The sequence below is a fragment of the Lissotriton vulgaris genome, chromosome 1_1 (assembly GCF_964263255.1).
Source record: "Lissotriton vulgaris chromosome 1_1, aLisVul1.2, whole genome shotgun sequence".
NCBI classification, from domain to species: Eukaryota; Metazoa; Chordata; class Amphibia; order Caudata; family Salamandridae; genus Lissotriton; species Lissotriton vulgaris.
This window is the reverse complement of record NC_141685.1, coordinates 962,027,166-962,053,285: the sequence shown is the minus strand read 5'-3', so window position 1 is coordinate 962,053,285 and position 26,120 is coordinate 962,027,166. Positions and strand designations below refer to the sequence as shown.

Here is a 26,120-nt window from a genome sequence, read left to right as displayed (position 1 = left end):
CAAGCACCTACGCATTGCCATTAAAATGGAGAATATATTGTACTTAAGAACACGTGGAGAGTAAGGAGTTGCGTCCGCAGTTACTGGACGGGGAATACTTCTGATTCCCTGGTCAAGGATTAGAAAAGAACAATTGAAGGAGTATTACCCGATGAAGGGGATGAAGGTTTATTCCAGATGAGGAAGCACTGTTCCTTTGTTAGTAAACCCCTCACTCACCACCTAGTGGTGACTTGCTTCATCATCGGGGCCCACCCAAGTGGCCTAGCGTCACTTGGGTGTGCTTCAACACCTGAGTTGCAGTGGAGCAGGTAGTGAAGTGTGGGTTGTAAACAAAAATAGTGTGAGTGTTAAAATTGTCCTGGTTAATGCTTTTGTATAGATTTTAATAAAAAAGTAACTGGACAATATTAAAAAAGAACGGTGAGATAATAGTAGGGGAGTTACGGCCTACATATCTCGGCTATGTGTTGGTCGACATGTTTCTACCATTAGGGGCAATCCCCGGTATTCTTCAGGACCAAAACAAGGAAGTGGGAGGTGTGGGTCCCCTAAAAGACGCACCCTGTCCTAAATCCTTGGTCATCCAGAAGGAAAGTATGCTTCTGGGCAGACACTCCTAGAATGTAGGGTGCCAATAAAAACCTAGGGAAAGAAGAAGAGCAAAGGAAGTAGTTACTATCCTGTAACGTAGTGCAGAATTATAAGTGCAGAATACGTGCAGTTATCCTTGCTTTCCACAGTGGTGAATGAAATAGTGCCTTCATCAGTATAGAGCGTGTCTACCAGTGTTGTGGAAACGTGCTCATTATTGTGGGAGTAAACGTAGCAGCATGGTATATCTAAGGTCAGGAATTTAAGTTGGCGTCCTCTGTGCGTTCCTGGAATAGCATGCTTATGCCGTACATTAGAGTGCACTGAACTGGAGTGCTCATATTATTACCGTCGTGGAGCATACTGTGCCAACTGGTTGTTTGCCATATAATACTTATTGTTTGCCATATATTCATTATGGGCTCGAAAGAATCCTAATCAGGATCAGTGTTGTACATACAAAGACAGACTAGACTCATACAAACAAATAACATGGAGCTTATCACGAAGCGTGGCATGTCAGGAAAAACGGGCTTACTGGAGAAGTACTTCAGTTGGATTTCATCAAGCAGGGGGTAGGTGCTTCACTAGTAGCAACATATTCTAATTGGAAAGGCATATATTGCAGAAATGAGTAAAGGAAAGTTAACCTGCATTTCGGTTCACGGCTCAGACCGTTACAGAATCCTGAGTGGGGGGGGGGAAAGTTTTACTTACAGTTGCAAATCGCGGAGTAAGACGGTTCGCCTACATCTACCTTCTGCTGCTCGGATGCAATGAGCGAGCGCGCGCGGTAGGAGTTTATGGGCTAGCCTTCTTCCGGGGTGGATCACGTGGCCGCTACGGCGGCCCGTCCGGGAAGGATGGTTGTTATGGGAACTGCTAAATGCTGCGCATGCGTCTTAGCTGCATCTCGGGGCCGCTGCTAAGGTTCTTAGCCAGGCGGCGGTTGGCATGGAGACTAGTAAACGCTGCGCTTGCTGCTAAATGCTGCGCATGCGTCTTAGCTGCATCACGGGACCGCTGCTAAGGTTCTTAGCCAGGCGGCGGGTGGCATGGAGACTAGTTGACGCTGTGCTTGCGCATTTGTAAAAGAAAGTGGCAATAGGGCGATGTGCCCGTTGTTGCGTGGAAATGGGTTATACTAAGACTATCAGTGAATGGGATATCAACTGCCGGCCGCATATGAAGTGCATACATGTGCCAGGGAACTGAGAGGGGGGGTATTGACTGAGACTGATGTCACTTGAGTAGTGATTCAGTGAATGGGAGAGAAGATTACAGTAGCAGCATGTAGGGTCTACAAGGGAAGTTCAATTAGACCGGGCTGCGTTTGGATTATAGAGTATTCCTGAGTCAAGGGACATAAGATAGAGCTGGAGTTATTTAAGTACAGGGTTCCACGGGATATTATCGTTAAGACCTTGTGTATGTGTGGAAAGTCTGTAAATCCATCTCTGTTCTTTTTCAAATAGACGAGCCTGGATATTAGGGCCCGCTTGCAATTGTTCAATAACTGTCCACTTCATATCGTTGGTGGTGTGATGGACAGTTAGGAAGTGGTCCGTGAGTTTTGTTATGTTCTTCTTACATCTTATTGTGCTCCTGTGTTCGCAGATACGTTGTTTTATTTTGCGTGTCGTCATACCTACGTAGGGTTTTCCACAGGTGCAGGTGATTAGGTACATGACGTTATTGCTATTGCAATTCGTGTGGGATCTCTGTTCCCATATTTTCCCAGGTTCCAAGACAATTGTCTTGGTGTTTTCTGTCAGGTGGCAGACACTACAGTCCCCGCATCGGGAATGTCCAGTAATTGGTGGGAGACCCCATATCTGTGTTAATGTTGGGTCTCTGGTGGTAATGTTATTTTTAGGTCTCGTGTTGACCAAAGTGTTTTTCAAACTGCTCGCTTTCTTGTATGAGAAGAGAGGTTTTTCCCAATTGAACGATCCAGAGTTTATTATTGACCAGTGCTTTCTAATGCTTTTGCTCACTTCATTGGAAATCACATTGTATGTGGTCACACAGGTCAGGGGTGGTTGATTTCTTGCTCGTCGTTGGCAGTTCTTTGTGATTTTCGTTGGGAACTGTAGCAACCTCAGGGACTACAAAGAACAGGCGGAAGACCTCACAGAAAAACTATCACAACGGGGGTACCCAACGAAAATCACAAAGAACTGCCAACGACGAGCAAGAAATCAACCACGCCAAGCACTCTTGGAAGAAACCACAAATAACAGTGACAATATACCCCTGACCTGTGTGACCACATACAATGTGATTTCCAATGAAGTGAGCAAAAGCATTAGAAAGCACTGGTCAATAATAAACTCTGGATCGTTCAATTGGGAAAAACCTCTCTTCTCATACAAGAAAGCGAGCAGTTTGAAAAACACTTTGGTCAACACTAGACCTAAAAATAACATTACCACCAGAGACCCAACATTAACACAGATATGGGGTCTCCCACCAATTACTGGACATTCCCGATGCGGGGACTGTAGTGTCTGCCACCTGACAGAAAACACCAAGACAATTGTCTTGGAACCTGGGAAAATATGGGAACAGAGATCCCACACGAATTGCAATAGCAATAACGTCATTTACCTAATCATCTGCACCTGTGGAAAACCCTACGTAGGTATGACGACACGCAAAATAAAACAACGTATCTGCGAACACAGGAGCACAATAAGATGTAAGAAGAACATAACAAAACTCACGGACCACTTCCTAACTGTCCATCACACCACCAACGATATGAAGTGGACAGTTATTGAACAATTGCAAGTGGGCCCTAATATCCAGGCTCGTCTATTTGAAAAAGAACAGAGATGGATTTACAGACTTTCCACACATACACAAGGTCTTAACGATAATATCCCGTGGAACTCTGTACTTAAATAACTCCAGCTCTATCTTATGTCCCTTGACTCAGGAATACTCTATAATCCAAACGCAGCCCGGTCTAATTGAACTTCCCTTGTAGACCCTACATGCTGCTACTGTAATCTTCTCTCCCATTCACTGAATCACTACTCAAGTGACATCAGTCTCAGTCAATACCCCCCCTCTCAGTTCCCTGGCACATGTATGCACTTCATATGCGGCCGGCAGTTGATATCCCATTCACTGATAGTCTTAGTATAACCCATTTCCACGCAACAACGGGCACATCGCCCTATTGCCACTTTCTTTTACAAATGCGCAAGCACAGCGTCTACTAGTCTCCATGCCACCCGCCGCCTGGCTAAGAACCTTAGCAGCGGTCCCGTGATGCAGCTAAGACGCATGCGCAGCATTTAGCAGCAAGCGCAGCGTTTACTAGTCTCCATGCCAACCGCCGCCTGGCTAAGAACCTTAGCAGCGGCCCCGAGATGCAGCTAAGACGCATGCGCAGCATTTAGCAGTTCCCATAACAACCATCCTTCCCGGACGGGCCGCCGTAGCGGCCACGTGATCCACCCCGGAAGAAGGCTAGCCCATAAACTCCTACCGCGCGCGCTCGCTCATTGCATCCGAGCAGCAGAAGGTAGATGTAGGCGAACCGTCTTACTCCGCGATTTGCAACTGTAAGTAAAACTTTCCCCCCCCCACTCAGGATTCTGTAACGGTCTGAGCCCGTGAACCGAAATGCAGGTTAACTTTCCTTTACTCATTTCTGCAATATATGCCTTTCCAATTAGAATATGTTGCTACTAGCGAAGCACCTACCCCCTGCTTGATGAAATCCAACTGAAGTACTTCTCCAGTAAGCCCGTTTTTCCTGACATGCCACGCTTCGTGATAAGCTCCATGTTATTTGTTTGTATGAGTCTAGTCTGTCTTTGTATGTACAACACTGATCCTGATTAGGATTCTTTCGAGCCCATAATGAATATATGGCAAACAATAAGTATTATATGGCAAACAACCAGTTGGCACAGTATGCTCCACGACGGTAATAATATGAGCACTCCAGTTCAGTGCACTCTAATGTACGGCATAAGCATGCTATTCCAGGCACGCACAGAGGACGCCAACTTAAATTCCTGACCTTAGATATACCATGCTGCAACGTTTACTCCCACAATAATGAGCACGTTTCCACAACACTGGTAGACACGCTCTATACTGATGAAGGCACTATTTCATTCACCACTGTGGAAAGCAAGGATAACTGCACATATTCTGCACTTATAATTCTGCACTACGTTACAGGATAGTAACTACTTCCTTTGCTCTTCTTCTTTCCCTAGGTTTTTATTGGCACCCTACATTCTAGGAGTGTCTGCCCAGAAGCATACTTTCCTTCTGGATGACCAAGGATTTAGGACAGGGTGCGTCTTTTAGGGGACCCACACCTCCCACTTCCTTGTTTTGGTCCTGAAGAATACCGGGGATTGCCCCTAATGGTAGAAACATGTCGACCAACACATAGCCGAGATATGTAGGCCGTAACTCCCCTACTATTATCTCACCGTTCTTTTTTAATATTGTCCAGTTACTTTTTTATTAAAATCTATACAAAAGAATATATTGTACTATCCATCTTAAATGTGTAAGGCCACTGCTACAAAAATAAAGGATCTCTTCTGGGAGAAAACATAGGTTAGTCTCTGAAAAAATGCAAAAGAGGGGAGCTTCTCAGAAACATTCCACCAACTCAGATGTTTACCTTTCTTTGAGCCATATTTGGACAGAATCGAATCTTCTCAAGCCAAGAGCCTATACATTAAATTCAGGATAGTCACTCTGCCGCAAAGGTTATTGAAGGTCAGATGGGACAAAAGTACATTGCCAACTCATAACTGCCTTTCTGCCCATTGATTTCTGATTCGGCAGAACACTTTCTTTTCTTCTGTCTAGGTCACGTTTACCCATGTAGAAAGTGGATTAAGCCGGTTTGGAAGAACATGGGTACAATACATTATTGGGAGGCACATAGGGGCGGATTAAAATGTCCCCTGCAACATTTTTATGAAACTGTTGCGTCACTTCCATGACACAGCGGAGTCGTAAACCATGCGCCACTATGCAACAGATTTACAACATGACGCATCTAGTGAGATGCGTCACCTTGTGAAGCCCTGCGCTACATTATACCTGCGTCAGGTATAATGTATGCAGGGTGGGCGTTCCGTCGCAAGGAAGCCCCGTAAAAGTGACGCAGTGAAATCTACAAGATTTCACTGAGTCACATTTTTGTCCAAGCTGCGTCAAAACCTTACAGCTGCTTGTAGCAAGCGTAAGGGGTGACGAAGAACAGCAAGTATAGGCTGGCCCTGAGCAGTGCTGGAGTTATGTCACGATTGCGATAGGACTCCACCATTGTGTCACCTATACCCTGACAGATGCGTCACACATCTGTCTCTCCTTGCGCCACAGTGCGCCGCATTGTAAATGTGGTGAAAATTGCAAAAAACACAGTTGATGGACAGAATGTAGAACAATGTCATACATTCAACCCAGTACAAGGATCTGGGCCTAAATCCATCGTTTTTTTGCACTCCACACCACCCTGGGTTAGACACTGGCTATATGCAAATCAGCTCTGACCCTGTGCCTCATGGGAACAGTCCAGTCCGAACTACCAAGCCATGTCTTTCCCAGACCGGAATCAAGGATCCAAGGACCGGTTTCTGGCTATCAGCCTTCATCAGCCTGGATAGCTTGACTCCAGTGGTGTGGAGAGCCTGGGACTCACGTCTGAGTATACCCAGCACACTCGGGGTGAAAATTGCAAAAAACACAGTTGATGGACAGAATGTAGAACAATGTCATACATTCAACCCAGTACAAGGATCTGGGCCTAAATCCATCGTTTTTTTGCACTCCACACCACCCTGGGTTAGACACTGGCTATATGCAAATCAGCTCTGACCCTGTGCCTCAGGGGAACAGTCCAGTCCGAACTACCAAGCCATGTCTTTCCCAGATCGGAATGAATGAATGAATGAATGAATAAAGTATTTATAGAGCGCAGGGTGGCCAAGCGGCTTCCTGGCGCTGAGCTCTACTGGACAGAACAAACAGGGCCGAGGAAGTTAAGCGGGGTAGGCCTGGGCAAACAAGAATGTTTTGAGCGCTTTACGGAAGTGTGAAAAGATGGGGATAGAACGCATGGAGAGAGGGAGGGAATTCCAGAAGCGGGGGGCAAGAACGGAGAATCTGGTTCCACCAGTGCGGGATTTGCGGAAACGGGGAACAGTGAGGAGGGCCAAAGAAGAAGAGCGGAGGGTACGAACAGGGGTGTGAGAGGAAATCAGGGAAGTGATGAACGCCGGGGCAGAGCGATCAACAGCCCGGAAGACTAGGCAACCTAGTTTAAACAAGGAGCGTTGCAAAACGGGGAGCCAGTGAAGGGATTTGAGAACAGGGGTGATATGGTGAGTTTTGGGAAGGTAAAAGATGAGTCGGGCAGCCTGATTTTGGTTTGCTTGAAGGCGACGGGTTTCGTAGGCAGGAATACCCACGAACAAGCTGTTTCCATAATCAAGGCGGGAAGTGATGAGGGCCGAAATAATAATTTTAAGGGAATCAAGGGAAAAGAAACGGGAAATTTTTCGAATAAGACGGAGGGAAAGAAAACAGGAGGACACAACAGAACTAACCTGGCCATGCATTGACAGGTCATGGCTGACCTTAATGCCCAGCGTTTTGACAGAGGGGACAGGGGTGGGAGGGGGACCAAAGATAGGGGGCCAAAAAGCAGAAGACCAAGGGCTGGACGAGCCGCCGGTCAAGACAAGCTCAGTCTTGTCTGGATTGAGCTTGAGGTGGTTGGCGCCCATCCACCCCGAGATGAAAACCAGAGTAGAGCGAAAAAAAGATAGAGAATGAGAAGAAGAGGAAAGATCGAAGACGAGCTGGAGGTCATCTGCGTAGTTATACACAGAGACCCCCAGGTCGAGAAGAGAGACAATAAGAGGACGAATGTAAAGATTAAAAAGAAGAGGGGAAAGGGAGGAACCTTGGGGAACCCCACAGGACACCGGAAGGGGGGGGGCAGAAAAACCAGGGAGGTGAACAGCTTGTGAGCGTCCTGTGAGAAAGGACGTGATCCAAGAGAGAGCGGGCCCCCGAATGCCCGCTGCGCTGACACGGTCAAGAAGGATGGTATGATCGACCGTGTCAAACGCAGCGGACAGGTCGAGGAGGACCAAAGCCTGAGGAGAGTTGGTGTCAGCCTTGGCCCTCAACTCATCGAGAACCGCAAGCACCACTGACTCGGTTGAATGGCCCGAGCGGAAGCCTGCCTGATGGGAAGCAAGGAGGTGGTTCTGCTCAATGTAGGAGGAAAGACAGGAGGTGACATAACTTTCAAGAATTTTAGCAAGATAGGGGAGAAGAGAAATAGGTCGGAAATTGGAAGGGAGGGAAGAGTCAAGACCAGGTTTTTTAAGGATAGGAAAAACGATCGCAGATTTAAATGAAAAAGGGACCAAGCCAGTTGAAAGAGAGGCATTAAGAAGGGAGAGAGGAGTGGTAGGGCAAGAGGTAAAGAGGGTTCTCAGAACGCGAGCAGGGGCACAATCAGAGGGGGAACCGGACTTGACTTTGATAAGCAGAGCCAGGAAGGAATCCAAGGAGATAGGTGGGAAAGAAGAGAAGGAGGAATTGGACACGGAGGGGGCAGGCAAGGGAGAAGAGAAGGAGGTGTTTGGAATGTTGGATTTGATTTTAACGATCTTCTCAATAAAGAAGTCGTTAAGAGAAGAACAGAGGGCCTGGGAAGGAATAAGCTTGGGGCAGGCACGATCAGAGGTAGCCAGGTTAGAGACCAAGGAAAAGATCTCTTTGGATTTGTTGGCAGATAATGCAACCTGCTCCGAGAAATACTTCGTCTTGGACACAAGAATGGCTTTTTTGTAGTCGTTGAGGAGACGTTTGTATTTGGTCTTAAGATCGGGACAGTAACTACGGCGCCAAAGACGCTCAGAGCGCCTGAGTTCCAATTTAAAAGCCCTAAGTTCAGAATTGAACCATCTATGGGCCTCGTGTGGGCGGATGGACTTAACTATTTTCAGAGGGGCGACTTGATCGCATCCAGAAGCTAGCCAATTACTGTCTGCAGTGGCCTGGAGATCAAGAGGGAGACCATTAAGAACGGGAGGGGAAGATGCAAGGGCAAGAGAGAGGGAAGGGAGGTCCACGCGGTTCCAGCTGCGGGCGGAAACGTTCTTGGGGCGGGAGGGCTTGTGAGGGGAACCGAGATTAAGAGTGAAATTGATAAGAGAGTGATCGGACCAGGTACAGGGGAGGATGCTAGGGGGAGAAACAATATCTTGGGATGACCATACTTGGTCCAGGGTATGGCCAAGAATATGGGTGGGAGCAGAAACATGGGACTGAAGATTAAGGCACAGGAGGGTGGCCGTGAAGTCCTTGGACGCCAAATCCTCCCTGGGATCACCGGGCCAGTAATTGAAATCTCCCAGCAGCAGAACCGAGGAGTTGTTAACTACCAAAGTAGCAAGAAGTTCCTGCAGGGAGGCCACAAACGAAGGCATGTTCAGGGGGGGGGCGATACACAAGGACCACTGTCAGAGGAGAAGGAAGGTTAGAAGAACGGGCAACCAAAAAATCCACTCCAGCTATGGAAGGTTGAGAGAGAAGCTGGAATTGGAGACTAGCCCGAACAATCATGGCTACACCCCCTCCGGTCCTGCCGTCAGGGCGATCAGCCCGGAGGGCATAATAGGAGTCGGGGAGGATGGCCAGGATATCAGGGAGTGAAGCCTCAGAGAACCAGGTTTCTGTTAAAAACAGAAAATCAGGGGAATCTGAGGTAAGGAGATGGAATAATTGCAGTTGGTGCTTGCCTGCAGAGCGAGTATTGAGAAGGCAGGCAGAGGCAATGTGAGAAGGAGGTGATGTAGTGATAGGGTGCGTAGAATCCAGGGAGGACAGGGAAAGGGTAGGCCTCAAAGAAGAGGGCCGGCTAGGAAGGGAAGAGTAAATACCTAAGGAAGTGAGGTGCTGCGTGAGGGAGTGGTCTAGGGGCACATCAGCAGAGCAGGAGAGAAGTTGTGCTGATGTGTATACAAGTGGGGGGGCAGGGTCTGTGGCCCCAGGTCCCGGCCCGTCGCGGACGGGCGCAGACGGGCTTAACTTAGGCGCAACTTCGGCGCGCCTTCGTCGCGCCCGCTGCGCTCGTCCGCTGCGCGGCCGGGATAGAACTGCCATAAAGTAGGCCACCGGATATTGTAGGGGCGTGGCAGGGGGGGGAGGGACAGAGGAGCTGGTCCGCCAACCACCGAGCAGCCCAAGATTGTGTCCACGCCCGTCCCCGCCCCAGTGACCTGCCCGTCAGAGGGGGGAGGGAACGATCAGCGTAGGTGCTCCGACGGCGGGATGATGAAGTGGCGACAAGGGGTGCGCGAGGTCTGTAGCGCGGCCCCAAGGCAAGAAGAAGTAAGTTTTTAAAAGCACTCTTGAGTTAAAAATGCACAGCGTTGCGCCACACCAGGTAGCGTTGTTGCTCCCGGCAGAGCCTTGGGAGATCTGGACGTCCGTAGGAGCTAGGGCGGGACTCACCGAGTCCGAAGTAAATTGCCAGGGGGGGAGGGACAGAGGAGCTGGTCCGCCAACCACCGAGCAGCCCAAGATTGTGTCCACGCCCGTCCCCGCCCCAGTGACCTGCCCGTCAGAGGGGGGAGGGAACGATCAGCGTAGGTGCTCCGACGGCGGGATGATGAAGTGGCGGCAAGGGGTGCGCGAGGTCTGTAGCGCGGCCCCAAGGCAAGAAGAAGTAAGTTTTTAAAAGCACTCTTGAGTTAAAAATGCACAGCGTTGCGCCACACCAGGTAGCGTTGTTGCTCCCGGCAGAGCCTCGGGAGATCTGGACGTCCGTAGGAATCAAGCATCCAAGGACCGGTTTCTGGCTATCAGCCTTCATCAGCCTGGATAGCTTGACTCCAGTGGTGTGGAGAGCCTGGGACTCACGTCTGAGTATACCCAGCACACTCGGGGTGAAAATTGCAAAAAACACAGTTGATGGACAGAATGTAGAACAATGTCAAACATTCAACCCAGTACAAGGATCTGGGCCTAAATCCATCGTTTTTTTGCACTCCACACCACCCTGGGTTAGACACTGGCTATATGCAAATCAGCTCGGACCCTGTGCCTCATGGGAACAGTCCAGTCCGAACTACCAAGCCATGTCTTTCCCAGACCGGAATCAAGCATCCAAGAACCGGTTTCTGGCTATCAGCCTTCATCAGCCTGGATAGCTTGACTCCAGTGGTGTGGAGAGCCTGGGACTCACGTCTGAGTATACCCAGCACACTCGGGGTGAAAATTGCAAAAAACACAGTTGATGGACAGAATGTAGAACAATGTCATACATTCAACCCAGTACAAGGATCTGGGCCTAAATCCATCGTTTTTTTGCACTCCACACCACCCTGGGTTAGACACTGGCTATATGCAAATCAGCTCTGACCCTGTGCCTCATGGGAACAGTCCAGTCCGAACTACTAAATGTGGAGCATCCATGGTGGCGCAAGGGGTTCCTAACGTCACGCAACATAACGGACACATCCCTGCTGATTTGCAGGGATGCACCAGTTATTGTAAATCTGCCCCATAGAGTATTAAGGTGTGACACGAAGGAGAAGATTGTGTTCACTACCTGTACGTTACTTCTTTGGGACTGGAGACTTGGAGCTAACAGGATATCCAATGAGTCTTGACTGCCAGGCTGATAGCGTAGGGTATCTGTGGCTCCCCTAATTAGGCGGGTAATTTATAATTTACATGTTCATGTCTCAGCCTAGCTCATAGTGATCAATTCATCCACTTGCATGACATTACCAAAATAAATGATTGTAAAGCATGTGCATATGTTTTTAAATTGCGTCCGTAGTCTTACACTGTGAACTTTTAACAGTTACTGGTTTTACATTTTAACCTTGAGCACTGGAACTGTGGTCATAACAGCAGCCCTTTAATAAACAAGGCGAGAGGTCCCTCAAGGAACTTGGTGGGCACATTGGCCTCGTTTTGGTCTTCCTGTCCGGCATAGTATCTTTGCTGACTCATGAGATCACCGAGCAAGTGAGCAGGGGCGGCTACCCCGCTAAGGCAGAGGAAAGTCGCCCCACTGCCTTAAAAGCACGGCAAAAAAAGAAAAATGAAATTATAATAATTGATGTTATTATCCTTTTATTTCTCTGTGCTGGGGCAGTATTGTGGGGCAGGGCTAAGCTGCACACGGGGAAGGAGCGATGGCACTATCCTAAGTGTGCAATAATGTTTGGCCAGCCTTCTGGGGCTGGCCAAACATTCATGCACACTTCGCATGTTCTCCACAGAGGCTGCATTACAGCCTGGGTGGAGAACATGCCCCGGCTTCCATTCCCCATCTGAGCCATGAACCATGGCGCTCAGACCAATCACAATGTTGCATTGCAGCGTTGTGATTGGCTCAGGGGAGCCTGGGTGCTTATCATTCACTATGCTGCATTGCATTGTGATTGGCTTAGGTTAGCCTATCCTGCTTCTTGGTCCAACAGAAGCCAAGCAGAGGACGGAAGAGAGACGGTGGCTGGCCAGCCAGCCCGCTGGCCGGCAGCGAAGTCTTTTTGTATGTTCTCCCCCCTTTCCCCACACCCTGACCCCCCTCCCTACCCCACTTCTGATTCGTGGGAGCAGACGCAACTGCAAGTGAGGTATGCCAGCAATTCGTCTCAAAGCAATGGAGATAGCAGAGCTGTGAATTTAATTTCAGTTTTTCTTCAGGCAGGGACTAGATCCAGATTTGGTTGTTTTCATTTTATAAGATTTAAGTGGATTGTGCCTTTTATCCTCTTAGCAATTATTCTGAAACGGATTCAAGAAGTGAGGGTGCAAACCGTATGTCTGGGTCTAGTGAGCTCTCTTGGGTCATCTCACCCATATCAAACTCTATTAGGAATTACCACAGGCATTCCTCTTCTACTTTCAGTATTCCATCAACTTTGCAATGATCCATTGGGAATGTATCCAAACTTCTTTTACAGGCATTTTTTCAGTTAGGTAACAGCTGACACTTGTCAGGAAATCTACATTACTTTAGACTTACAAAGAATGAAAGAGCAGGTTGGGAATCTTGAGTGTGGTAAAGTGTGGTATGATGTCTGGATCCCGTTATGGCTCCTCTTGTATAAATAGAAAATATGATTTCCTAACTTTTCTATGATAGGAACATTTAAGGGCCATTAACCTTTTCTGATAGGCTACTGCTGCAGTTTGTGAGCAGGTCAAACAAACTGCTATAGATTGGACATTTGTATTTCCAACCCATAGTAGCTTTTTCATATGAGCACCTCCAGGTCCCAAAAAGTGCATCTCACTTGTGGAGTTCCCAGGATTCCATACTGTCTCCTGTCATCTATAACCTTCGCATGGAGCCACTTGGTACTCTCCTCACAGATAACAGCATGAAGATTCATTAATATGCTGATGATGCACAGCTTTACGTGACTGTCTCCTCTTCTTTAGACACCCATTGCCTCAGACACTACCTGCACATCATCCAGACCTGGATATCCAGGGCCGACCTAAAGGTCAACCCAAACTAAAACAGAATTCCTTTTTATTTGCCACAACAAGCAAGAAACAGTAAAACCCTACTCAAGGACATGAACCTTGATGGCTTTATTCAATGCCAAGTAACGTGGATTCACCCCGGACACCAACCTCAACCTGAAGAAACACATTGTCCAGAAAAAAAAACACCTGGTACCAGCTCTCTGTTCTGAGAAAGTGAAACAGTTTCTCCCAGAAAGCCACTTAAGAAGAGCTATTCAAGCACATGTACTCTTGCAACTCGATGGTGGTTACACCATGCTCAATGGCCTCCCAGACGCCACACTGGCACACATTTAGGGCATTCTACACAACGCACCACATCTCATCCAAAGCTTGAAGAAAGCTTCACATCCTCCTCATCTTAATGGAACCCCAATGGCTTCCCTTGCTGTCCCGAACCATCTTCAAAACCTGCTACATCATTTACAAAGCCATCAAGACTAGTACACCTGCTTATTTTGCAGACACGCTCACCATCTCTGGTGGTGATCTGAACACCTGCAGCCAGGAACACCATTGGACTAAGTAGTGTAAAAAAAGAAAAATACATGGCAGCAGGCCTTTTCTATCAATCCATCAGGAATCTGGACCAACATCCCTGTATCTATCAGGACTGCCCCAATGTTGCTCCAATATAGGAAAGAGTTGGAGACTCACCTCTTTAAACAACACTACATCACACTGCAATAAATGCTCACCCCAGTTGACTCTCCTATCACTTGCTGATTTTATTCTTGCCTTTGCCCCTGTACTGTGCTCTGCTGCCTTTTGGCTAGGTTTGCACTATAGAAATACCACATACATAAATACATACATGTATTGGTGGTGGTGCACCGTTTGGTTTACAGATTCAATAAAGGAGTAAACTTTTTTAAACCACCCACTAGTAAATACACCTTACAGTGTGTTGCAAATGTAGTATTCCCTTGCTTAATAACTGGCCAGAGGTTATCATTGAAGCATGTTTCTGCCAACTTGGCGTTAGTAATGTAAATATCTGTGGGTGGTGTATCTAGTAAAATGGTTAATTGGAGCAGGGATATTTACTGTTTGCAGTGTTCAGATACTTGCTATACAATGATGATTTCAGTATTGAAAATGTTATGGAAATTGCATGGCATATGTTTTTTTAAAAAACTTAATAGTTTAATAACAAAATAAAATTTGATTTGATTTGATTTGATTTGATTTTGGACTTGTAGAGCGCATGGCTGCCCTGGAGCGTCCCAGCGCTAATCCTAATCTGAACCTGGTGAAAATGCTCAAAACATTAAGCTACCAGCTGTATTACATGTCAGAGAATCCACCTAAGTGTGGCAGGGTTTCATACACTGGAACGTACATTATGCAAACAGTCATAGTACTTGCTCTGCTCTGAGAATTGAATTTGGGGTCACCAGTGATACCATGCATCTCTTGAGGCACCCCAAGTGTGACAGGGAGTAATCCATAGGAATGGGCATTATATAGCTAACCACAAAACTTTCTCTGTGGAGTCAAATCCTGTTATGATCAGCCATACCATAAGCCTGTGGAGTCCACTCAGATTTGACATGGAACATAGATATCGGTTCACGTGGAAATTCCATCTGAATGCACTGGAAAGCCCATGCACCACCTGTGGAACGCCTCCCTGGTGCAAAGTAATGTGTGGCAGCACGATGGCCTGCACTGGGTTACTTTTTATTTATGAAGGAATGCAAATCGCCATTTGCATTGCGTGGGTCTACGCTAAAAAAAGAATGCAAATCCAACGCAAAACTTTTGTAAAGCCGGGCCTGAATGTGACAAAATGCCTCATATGTTCTGGCTTGTGCAAAAGAGTACAGATGTTGCAATGCATCGTGCAGCTCTGGAAATTGGTGCAGGTACGATGTACTGATCCTCTTTTGTGCAAATTGAAGCTTTGCCATCTAAGAGCCGTAGTTCCTCATTCCTGTCTAAAGGAGCTGAAGTGTTCTCTTTTGAATACTTTTTTCTGTAGAAGAGACTCACAGGGTTGCTTCTGGGAGTGATGCTACAGTCTGCAGCCCGTGCCCTTCTTTGCTTTGCTTGCTGACCCTGTCCATCTGTGCTCTGTCTTCAGCAGCGTGCAACACTTTCCTCTCTACACTCTTCTTTTACCCAGACTAGGCTAATTGTAAACTGTTGCTGCAGGGCATGTTTCTATCTTCTCCGAGGTCTGGGCTGGTTTATATTAGGGGTGGGCGGAATTTGCGTAATCGCGTTACACAAATCACCGCGAAACGGTAAAAAAATCTCTGCGAACACGCAGAAATTAAGCGAACACGCGGAATTGCTTGTTTGCGATGCTTTTTTCCTGTTCGCAATTGCTGTTTGCGTACTCGGGGGGAAATATCTTGTGAACACGCATTTTGAGAACGTGAACAAGCAAAAAATGTCACGAAGTCATGGAACGCAGAATTCTGGGCAATTTTGCGATCTCCGCGGAACGCGAAATTACCCAAATTCCGCGAGCGGAACAGAATTTACTGCCCAGGCCTAGTTTATATGCCACAGACAGAAAAGAACGACCCTGACTGCAAAATTCGTTTTTTGGGGCATATTTAATCATCTTTCTAGCAATGCATTACAGCATCCAAAGTTGCTGTGCTGCATTGCATAAAAGGGAGAAAGCGGAAATGTTCAATATTTACAAAGATATGCATCATTTCTGCTCTCACCTTGCACTGGCGCACGGTGTGCAGCACAGCACGAACACAGGCACCACAGCACAGTAGTGCAAGTGTGCCTGTGTTACAGGCAAGATTGTTTTGCGCAGGAAGAGACAAAGTCCTGCACAAAAACAATCCTTAGAGGCATTTTCTTCTTTCTATTTTTGATGCAAAAAATGCATAGGGAGAGGAAGTAACAAGGAGAAATAAAGATATTTCTCCTCATTACATCTCAATGGGGAACACGTAGAATTTTGATGCATTTACAAGTTTAGCACTTTAGCAAATCTAAGAATGTGCTGAAATCCATGGGTGGATGCACGGAACGCCCATGCTCCACCCATGGTCCACCTCCCAGAGTCAGTGTTGCCCCTTGGTTACTTTTTCGTTAAAGAGCCACACAAAAATTGCCACTTGCAAGGCTTAGTAAATTCCAGTGAAGGACTCGCTTTGCCTTGCATTGGTCTGTGTCAAGCAAGGACAACACAAGTCCTTAGTAAATCTGGGCCCGAGTGATTGCAGTATAGGATACTTTGGATTGAGACGGCCCCTATCACAGGAAATGAAAATACATGCAGAAGTATATCGTAGGAATACAGATATTCTTAAAAACAAGCATATAAACCTGAACATTACAGTCAGCGTAAACATATGTACATCGGACTGAGGACGACAATAAAAATCAACCTGAACATTGAACAGGTGGTCCATTAATCACCCGTGCACCTAAACATCTCGCCCTATTAAAATGAAGCAGCATGACAATGACCTGACCATAAGATTGAGAATGCCTGGTAGCCTCAACTTGTCAATACTCCATTTTGCTCTAGCACCCAAATTTCTCCAACTGGAATTGGAGTAGTTACAAGAACCCTCAAAATATGTCAGGTCGAGGTATTAGCTATGGTCGATTTGATGGTCAGGTTGATAGTGGTCACCCACGAAAAGGTGCGTCAAGGTTATGAGATCATCCGCTGCTTGCAGCTGTCAGTAAGGCAGCTACATGTGTTACAAAATGATGCAACGTTACTGAAACTCAATGAGAATACTGTGTTTCTCAATATTCACAGTCAACGCACTTGCTGAGGCGCAGGCGATGAATCCCTTTTCAGTACGGCAACTTTGAGCACAGACTGGATGAACATGGCAATCTCTAATCTTTGGTCTGTTTCTATATCAGAGCTGCATCCTTTTACTCTCCAAGCCTTAACAATTCTTCCTTCCATTTATTTGCAGGAGGTTAGCAACGACCCTGGAGAACAGCGATTCTCTTACGGTCAGGTTTTACATCGTCTTCAATCTCAGAGAAGAATGGGGCCTGCGGTCATGTGGATACTGGGCATGGAAGATGTGCATCACCGCTTTGCGGTGACATTACATACTGGGAGATGATAATGATTCTTCTTCTTCTTCTTCTTCCTAATAATAATAATATTAATAATAAGCCACTTTTTTTTGGCTTAATGCTGCCTTGTGTAAATATCGTTCCCTTTAACGCAGTTTTCTGCTTTAAAGGGGCATGCAATGGGTGTTGCTGGGAGCGTTCCCAGCAACATCCATGGTTTTTTGACCCTGCCCCAGATATATGAGAAGTCGTAGCTCTGCGGCAGCGCCAGAAACTTACACCTTCACAGGGGAGGTGTAAGGGAGGCAAAACGAGGAGAAATATCTTTATTTCTCCTTGTTTTTCCCTTTTCCATGTGTGCTGCATTCTGCAGCATGCATAGGCAGGTGAAAAATCCTATTGTGATAGTTTTTGTGTGCAGGAAAATTTCCCTCCCTGCACAAAAATAATCATCCTCGTAACGCAAGCACCCTTGCACAATGGTGCAAAGATCCCTGAGTTGGCGCAAGGCAGCCCACTGTGCGCCAGCGCAAATGAAAAGGACAGGAATGCACCGTATCTGATAGGTACGACACATTCCTGCCATTTTCTTTGGCTGTAGGGCAGCTAGGCAGGAAGGCCTGCAGCGCTGCCCAATGACAAAAACTCATACATGAGGACCTCTGACTTTTAATGAATAAATTCATAAAGCATGATGTGGTAGCGAACTGTCATTTACAGACAAACATTTTTCAATTGCAATGGCCACAAATGTTCCCAACTGACATGCAGTTTTACTGATCAAACTATTTAGTGTACAAATGATAATGTGTGGAAGTTGGGTTTTAGCATATATTTATCATTTATACATCACCAAGTAAAGAATTCTGATTTGGTTTGAACCTATTAAAATCTTTGTTTCCAAGTCACTTCAAAATATCAAAGAAATTCTTTCCTAACTACTGAAATATATTCTGAAATATTTGTACCTGTCATTTACAAGCTATCTACAAGTTGTGTGCCGTTCCCAGCAAGGTTGTCAAATGTTTCACTTTACAAAATCCTCTAACTTTGTATTCCAGGAAAGCAGTAAGTAATTTGTAAAAAAAAAAAAAATAATTGCCGGGCCCTCGTCAGGAGGTCACTACAGCTTCCACCCCCTATTGCCACTGTCAGCGCTGCCTATGACAGTACCTACACAAGTGCTAACCGTCACACCGCTACAAGTGTGACATTTCAGACAGTTTGAGCCCCCAAAGCTATAAGAATGTCTTGGGAGGCTGATATTAGTTGTTTTTAATATATATTGAGTTGATAAACAACTGTTGTTCTACTCATCCTTTAATTGCACAAACAGCACCACCATATTGCAGCTGTCATAGGTGCCAGTGTTGATAATTAACCAGAAACAAGGATCCTGGGACGGTTTCAGGGTAACACCCTTCATCAGCCACGCTGGCTTGATTCTATTGCCTAAAATTGCCACAATAAGATCAAAAGCAACAACCCTAGCTTAGTCTGGGTTAAAGCCACAGTGCAACACTGAGGTGGCAACCAACCAAGTGGTCAATTAAGCTGTACAAAGCTCTGATTTTGGTGACCATTTCTGCCTGTTTGGTCCCTTAGCAGCGTTCAACACTGTCAGTCATTGATGCCTGCTTGACACTCTCACTGTACCATAATGATTTGTGCTGTATCTGGTGAACAAAGCTCAGCTAGTCCAGGTGAGTTCCTTCAGATTCAAACCAATTCCAATCTCCTGCCCTGTTACCCCAAGGCATTATCATTCCCCAGTGACCTTCAACCAATTTTTGGGACAGCTGAGAGACCTTCTATCTGATTAAGGTAAATGGACTTCACCAGCAAAACAATGATCACACTGTAAGTATCAGTTGGCTAAGAAATCGTTCGTCACAGGACTACCTTAATGTGGCCCAACAATGGAATTCAAAGTCTACCAAAGACTGAACCCCCGCAAGGCAATGCTACTCTCATCACTGGTGACTGTAAACAGCAACAGGCCGAGTCTATCCCTCCGAGACCAGTCTTGATGGCTTCACTTCTCGGCTCAACTACAGCTCCAAGTGTCCGGGCTACTACATTGACACCAATCACAGTGTAAGAGCTCACATCAACACACAAGAATAAGATTGCATGGCATCTATAGATCCTGTTCTGAAAACTAAAGCCCTTTCTGCAAGAATCATACAATGGGATTGGTGTATGGGTCTTAGTCCTTTCCCATTTTCTTATTACCAACTCTGTGTTGGCCGGTATCAACAGATCCACAGACTGAACTGAAGACCATTCATCAGCAGACCTCATATGGCAGGTTTACACCAGCCAATACAGAGCTCCATTGATTGCCCTGCCCACCCGTACCACATTGAAACCTTGCCAGACAGCCCACAATTCTGTTAACTTTGACAGCCCACCAAACTTAGTGACGAAGAATAAGACATCTTGAGGAGCCGCTTGACATGTATGAGACGCATTCGCAGAAAAGACATAAAAACACGCAGGAAAGAGAAGATGACATTCCCCTGCTATGCAGCTAGGACCTGGAAGCCAACCCAGCACCAAACCACATGGCCCTATACTTTATTCATGTCTGAAAAGAGATTAAAATACATCTCTTCAAGCAACCCCTTCCCACCCCCTCCATCTTCCACCTGCAGCTCTGTATACCCCGCTGCACAACCTTCCATGGAAACCTCGCTCTAGCGCCTGCTGAACACACTGTGAAACCCTGCCTTGACCGTATGTCCTCGTTCCTCGTTCCCCTTAACTTTCTTTCTGCACAACCCCCAGGAAACCACCATCATGTACAGAGCAATGTTACTTTACAGTTAGGTTTATTCTATATAAGTCACAAACATACACACACCTGTGTCTTTAAAATAATTACAATTTTCATTCATGACAAGCCACAAAAAATTGTATTTTAAACGCTTTTATAGGCATCAACATGCTTATAGTAGTGACTAATAAAAGGAGCACAAAAACTGCGACTAAAACTAGAAAATGTAGAAGAGTTATTTCATCTCATGCTTGAGTGCCAATTCTAATTTTTGCTGTGTTCTTTGTATACTAGTACTTGTAGCATTAGCTGGTCACATTGTAAAGTCTAAGTCCCAAAAACACAAACAGCAAAAACAGGACTGGATGAAGCAACTGGATATCTTCGACTTAGTCTGATTGTTCAAATCACAAAGCTTCCAAGCCTGTCCTGTTCAGATGGCTCAAAAGTAGCTACATTGAGTTACCAATGGCTAACCATAAATTACACTCTTGCCTTCTTGTCATAAAGGATGAAACCTACCAACTCACTCTAACCTCTCTTTCACATTGGCCAAGTGATATTTTCATGGGTGAAGCAGCGCAAATACTTGGTGAGGACTTGTCTTGGAGGAGTTTCCTGACATTTTGCAGAGACAGAAATGTTAACGAAGCACAAAGTCTTCTTTCAAATTGGCTTTCTCTTTATAATGGGACAATAAGCAAAAAAGCCATTCCTTAATTACATAGCTGTCAAATGACCACCTGTCATTTGTAAAACCTTCTTCCAGGCTTGGCTTTTATCCAAGAACACCTTGAATAACTTGAAGACGTTTGGCTTTTCCCATTGGATGAAGGGGTCTAAATGTCCCAGCATCCAATTTTTTCGGCTAAAAACATCAGACAAGACTTGTTGTAGGTCTCACTCATGCCGTAGGGGCAGTGCACGCTGTCTCCATAATTATTTGGCAGATGCCATGAAAGTAACTTTCAGTCAGTTGTGTTTTTTCCACCAATGTCACTACACATGCTGAGACTTGTATCCCAATATCTGAGAAAAGTGAAGCTACAAATCAAAGCAAGCTACAGTTGTTAGCATATTAAAGAAATTACTGCATATCACTACCATGACATGGAGCTAGTAAAAAACTTTGTAAAATGGCGGCCACTAGGACTACAGTTCACAGATTCATCTGATTCAAATTTCTGCTTTTAGGGAAAATACAGTTTCGCAGTAAACGACTGAACTGGAAGTAAATTAATTACCCGGTTACCCGGAAAGCCTTGCAGGTGCTGCAAGTCTTACTAAATGACAACACTATACTGCAATAGTATATTTGATGACAGATTGGTTACTGAGGTCTACGGTGACAAAAATTGGTGAGAGCTGACTTATTTATTTCATGATAAAATCCGGTGAGAACCCAGAAAACCATTGCCTCAGATAAGTCCCACGTCACGTGATGTAATTTCTGGTAATGTCATTGTTGGCCCTGTAAGATAGCTCAGTAGAATAATTCATCCACTGCAAAGATCTGCGAGTAGTCTGAAGTTCACAGTGTAAAATCCCAGTGTAAGTGCTCAACCTTTTACCTTCTGAGGTTGATAAACTGAATATCATTGACTTGAATAATATTTAACCCCTGCTACCAGTGCCTGAAATACAGACTAATGGTATAGTTAGATGCAGTTATTATAGAGAGTCAAGTCTTTTTTGGATAAGTCAATCTAATGCTAAATATTGGTTTAGAAGTTTAAAAAATCAACCTATTTTTGGCTCCAGAATATTGTCTAGTATGAAGTGGGCGAAAGCACCAGATATCCTAGGCACCCCTGGACACAAACCACTAAAAAATTGCGCACAGGAAGAGAATCTTCAATTCTAGGCAGAAGGGCATACGTGAAGTGTGATTGGCTAAAGGATCAAATAGGACGCCCTAAGGGAACTGGAAGATTTTCAAAGTCAGCAGCTTATGAAAAGGCGAATGGCTGAAGCTGAGTCAGGGTATGCAACCTTTACAACGCAACTTTTACCACGCAGTGCTGTTACAACGCATGTATTACAACGAAAACCAATACAACGCATTACACTGGGGGGCGCTCTAGGATAAGGAATAGTTTTAATTTACTATCCAACACCTTCCCTAGTGTCCACGGGGACTGGAGTTGGAATAGTAAATTAAACTATTCAATATCCAGCAACCCCAAGTGTAATGCGTTGTAAAGGTTTTCGTTGTAGTACTTGCGTTGTAACAGCATGCGTGGTAAAAGCATGCGTTGTAACGTCATACATCCTGAGTCAGTCACATAAAAACAAGGGGGCATATTATCAACAATAAGCGATATTTATCGCTAAATAAGCTTATCAGCATTTTTTTTATTGCCGCGCATCGCCGGATTTTATCGCAGAGATAACGTGCTATTAGCAACGTTTATCTCCAAAGCGATAAAATATCCGGCGATAGCGGCAAAATGTGTGAATATCACTGGAAATCCAGCGATATTCAGGCATTATCGCTAATAGGGACTTAGCCTGAATATCCATCTCCCATTGGATATACAGACTAAGAACTGGTCTGAGCAGGCATTAATTTTCTGCGATATTCGCGCTTAGCGCGAATTTTTTGGTCGCAACGCCTGCGTTGATTATAGGCGATAGCGATGTTAGCGACTGCTTTCAGTATGCTTTGTATGTCACTAGTGATAAATATCGCTGACATGCAAAGCGGGCCCCAAACTGCTCGCTATCACCTAAAAGCTGTCGCTAACTGATGTTAGCGACAGCTTGCTAATAGGGCGATTAAATTATTGCCGCTTTGCAGACGAAAACGGCCTCAAAAGCGGCGATAATTTAATTTCGTCTGCCTTGGTTTTATGCCCCAAGGTCTCTGGGGCCATCATAATAAGCACCAGACACCATAGCTGCCACTTGTCCTTCAGTTAGACACCATGAGCCAGGCCTGGATTTTCAGCCAGCTTAATTTGTATTACAATGGTAGCTTTGCTCTGTGGCTGGAAGTGACACTGTATTGGGGTCTGGGATTCAGAATGCCGAACTATCCTGCCTGGAAAGACAGTTTTTGTGTTCAGTAGCTGAGAATATTGCTCTCTGTTGAGTTGTGTGGCTGGAACTGCCAGTGCGCCTTCGTTCTGAGATAGGGGCACAAGTGTGTATTGGGTTCTCGAAGTGGGAATGATAGTGTGTGTTCTAGGAAACACATTGTGTTGTGGGGTCTGTATCCGTTTGCTTCTTGAAGCTTTGGTTTGTAACAGGCAGCAACCTTGCAGATCTGAGAATTCGCTTATTCTGGATAATGTACCTCTGAATGCTGGTGTGTGTTGGGCTCTATCGCTTAGAATGATGGTGGGTTGGATTCTATAACTAGGGAGGCTGGGGTGTGTCAAGCTCACTCCTAAACCTTGAATGCATTTCATGTATGGAATTGTGTCTGGTGCAGTGAAGTAGAGACATGTTCAACAGGGTCTATTTGTATCTAACCTTATCAACACCTGAATCTACTTTACCAGCTCTCATTACGGATAAAATAGGTTCACAATTTCGCATGGCTAATATCACATGACAGAAAAAAAAGAAAAAAGAAAAACAGTGTCACCTAAGTTCAGTGCAATAAGTGTGCTATCTATGCAGTCTCTTCCAAAGGGATGCCACTTTCTGTGGCTCTCTCTTTAATGCGTCACTTTATGCGCTCCACCTGCCACGTGATACTTTCTCCTTACAACTCATTCACACATCACTTCCTTTGCTGTATTATTCTGCTTCTGCCACCTAAGCTTCACCCAATGAGATGCCGGAGCTTGGCGTTAAGCTCACGTTCTTTGGCTAGCAGGTCAGCACTGTGTCTTTTGAATGCCTCAAACTCTATCTGCAGGCTCTGCTGATGCTTTTCAGATTCATCCAGCTGTCTTCTCAGTGTCTGCACTTTCAGATTGACGTCCAACTCTGCCAACCCTCGATGGTAGCGCTCTTCGGCACTACGCCGGCCCTGCTCTGCTGCCTGAAGTTGCTCTTCCAGCTGCACTATCTCCCGCTGTTTGTCCTGGATTACCTTGCCCCTCTGCATGGAAAGCTGGAGCAGCTCCTGTTTCTCAGCGTTCAAGGCCTCCAATTGGCCTTCTGCAGCACTGAACGCTTTCTCCACAGTCCCCAGCTTTGCCTTAGCCTGCTGGCTTTCCTGTAGTGCTTGCTGCAATTCGCCATTGACGGCTTGCAGTTCCAGAGAGTGAGAGAGTTCTGTTTGCCTCTGTTTTTCTAGAAGCTCTTCTTCTCGGGTCTGCAGGGCGGCCATTTTATCTGACGACTCCCGCTTGAGTGAAGCCAGCTCCTCGACCAAGCGGTCCACTTCTTTTGCCAATTCTTGTATCTTCTCACCCTTCTCTTTTAGAGCATCATTAAAGAGGACCTCGTTCTCCTGTCGCAACTTTGCATTTTCCTGACGCAGCTTCTCGTTTTGGGCCTTGTACTCATCTTTGAAGTGGATCATCTGCTGGTGATTAGAGGCCAGATCTTTAAAGCGGCGCTCAAGTAGCTCCGCCCTGCGTCCTTCCTGCTTTAGCTGCCCAGCAGCATCCTCCTGTGCTGCTTCTAGCTCTGTGTTGATGGTCTCTAGTGCCTGGCAGCGCAGTAGCGTCTCATCAGCCCTCCGTTTCAAGGCGCATATGAGCTGCGACTGCTCATCAATGCGGGATCGAAGCATTGCATTCTGGGTCTTGTCATCCAGTGTGAAGCTGTGGAGTTTCTGCATTGTGCCCTTTAGGTCGCCCATGTCCCCCATGACTTGAGATTGCTTCTGGGCCTTTACAGTGCTTGAAGGGGAAAATCTAGAAGTGGAGGCACTGACAGCTGCACTGGGCCTGCCTTCCTATGATGAGTCCCACAGGGATTCTATTAAAGTTATAAAGATATCATTTCTTGGGAAATAAATGAAGTGCTACTACGGTTCTATTCATTAGGAGACCCACTAACCTGCTGAGAAAGGCTCTCCTCCAAATGAACAGCAGACAGGGGAGTATACTCCTATAAAAGTTCAAATGTTGCTGCTGAGAAGCATTGGCAAAAATACTTCAATACTGAAGAATACAGGGCGAGTTCTGTCAAAAATATCACCTTAGTGCTGAGTACCAAAAAATACCACAATCCTCAGAAGTGCCAATGTTGGGCCACCGAGCGTGTCCCTCTTCGTCGAACTTCCATAGATGATACCACCGTGTCAAAGAGGCAATATTGTCTCATCGAAAACACCACAATCCTCGGAAAAGCCAAGATCGGTCATCAAAAGTGCCACAGTCCTGAAATGTTCCAAAATTCCCCTATCGATTGCTACTGCTGTTCCACCAAAGGCACCTGCAAGCCCGGCTTAGATCTGGTTTTAAAATACACAATTTTAATGCTCCAATCCAGTGACTTCCTGCCCACCTGAAGCTTTAGTTTTTTATGTCCGTCCGGGTGATGTCAAGAAGTCGCTCTGATGTACTCCTCGTCTGTTGTACTGTCCATTAAGTTAAACCGTTCCCTGGGATCAGCTGTACCATGGGCGCCCTCGGCCATGAGGACCCAACCAGACACCCCAATGCCTGCCGTGCCCTCGCCCCCTCGGCGTCCAGCTCTGCCGTGCCCGCGCGCCCCTTGCCTCCGGCTGTAATCTCTGCCGGGTCGCGGCCCGGGGCTCAGTGCGATGCTGTGGTTTTCGCCGCCGTGTGTACACTCGGTTCTTGTTGCTAGGGGCGGAAGGCACTGACGCCTTCGGCCACGGCAACGGCGCTTTCCTCTGCTGCCCTCTGATTGGGCGGATTGCTTTGTTACGGGCCACCAATGGCGAGCGCCGGCTCTGGCCCAAACTCTTCAGCAAACTTTGGTCCTTCTTCACCCCGAATGGAACAGTATCAGGCCTGTTGTTTCATATGAATGCAGGCTTGAGAAGCTCGTTCACCCCTCGGCAGTCAAGACTCTTATAGCTGCGCTGGCCTCAGGACTGAAAAAAACAAATCTGGCAGGAGACAAAACCTGCAAGTTAAAGACTGATATCCTCGGGCTTCTACATAATACATGGGATCCTGCAATCCCATTGACAATGTCTCGAATGTCAGACGATTTGTGATTAGGATCGTTTCTTAGACAGTGAGATTGGATCAGGGTGTGTGCTTCAAATTTCCCAACAATCACTCTGACA

At 46.1% G+C, this 26,120-nt stretch overlaps 1 protein-coding gene across 1 annotated transcript; it reads right to left on the bottom strand.

Moving 5' to 3' along the window:
- Positions 1 to 22,199: 22,199 nt before the first annotated feature.
- On the bottom strand, positions 22,200 to 25,635 carry CCDC89 (coiled-coil domain containing 89). The gene has a single exon (XM_086936404.1). It carries the CDS (start codon positions 24,723 to 24,725, stop codon positions 23,727 to 23,729), a length of 999 nt encoding a protein of 332 aa, XP_086792530.1. The 5' UTR covers positions 24,726 to 25,635; the 3' UTR covers positions 22,200 to 23,726.
- Between the last annotated feature and the right edge of the window lie 485 nt (positions 25,636 to 26,120).

Excerpts from the sequence above, each read along its gene's own strand:
- CCDC89 (XM_086936404.1), bottom strand. The coding sequence starts at position 24,725 with ATGGGGGACATGGGCGACCTAAAGGGCACAATGCAGAAACTCCACAGC.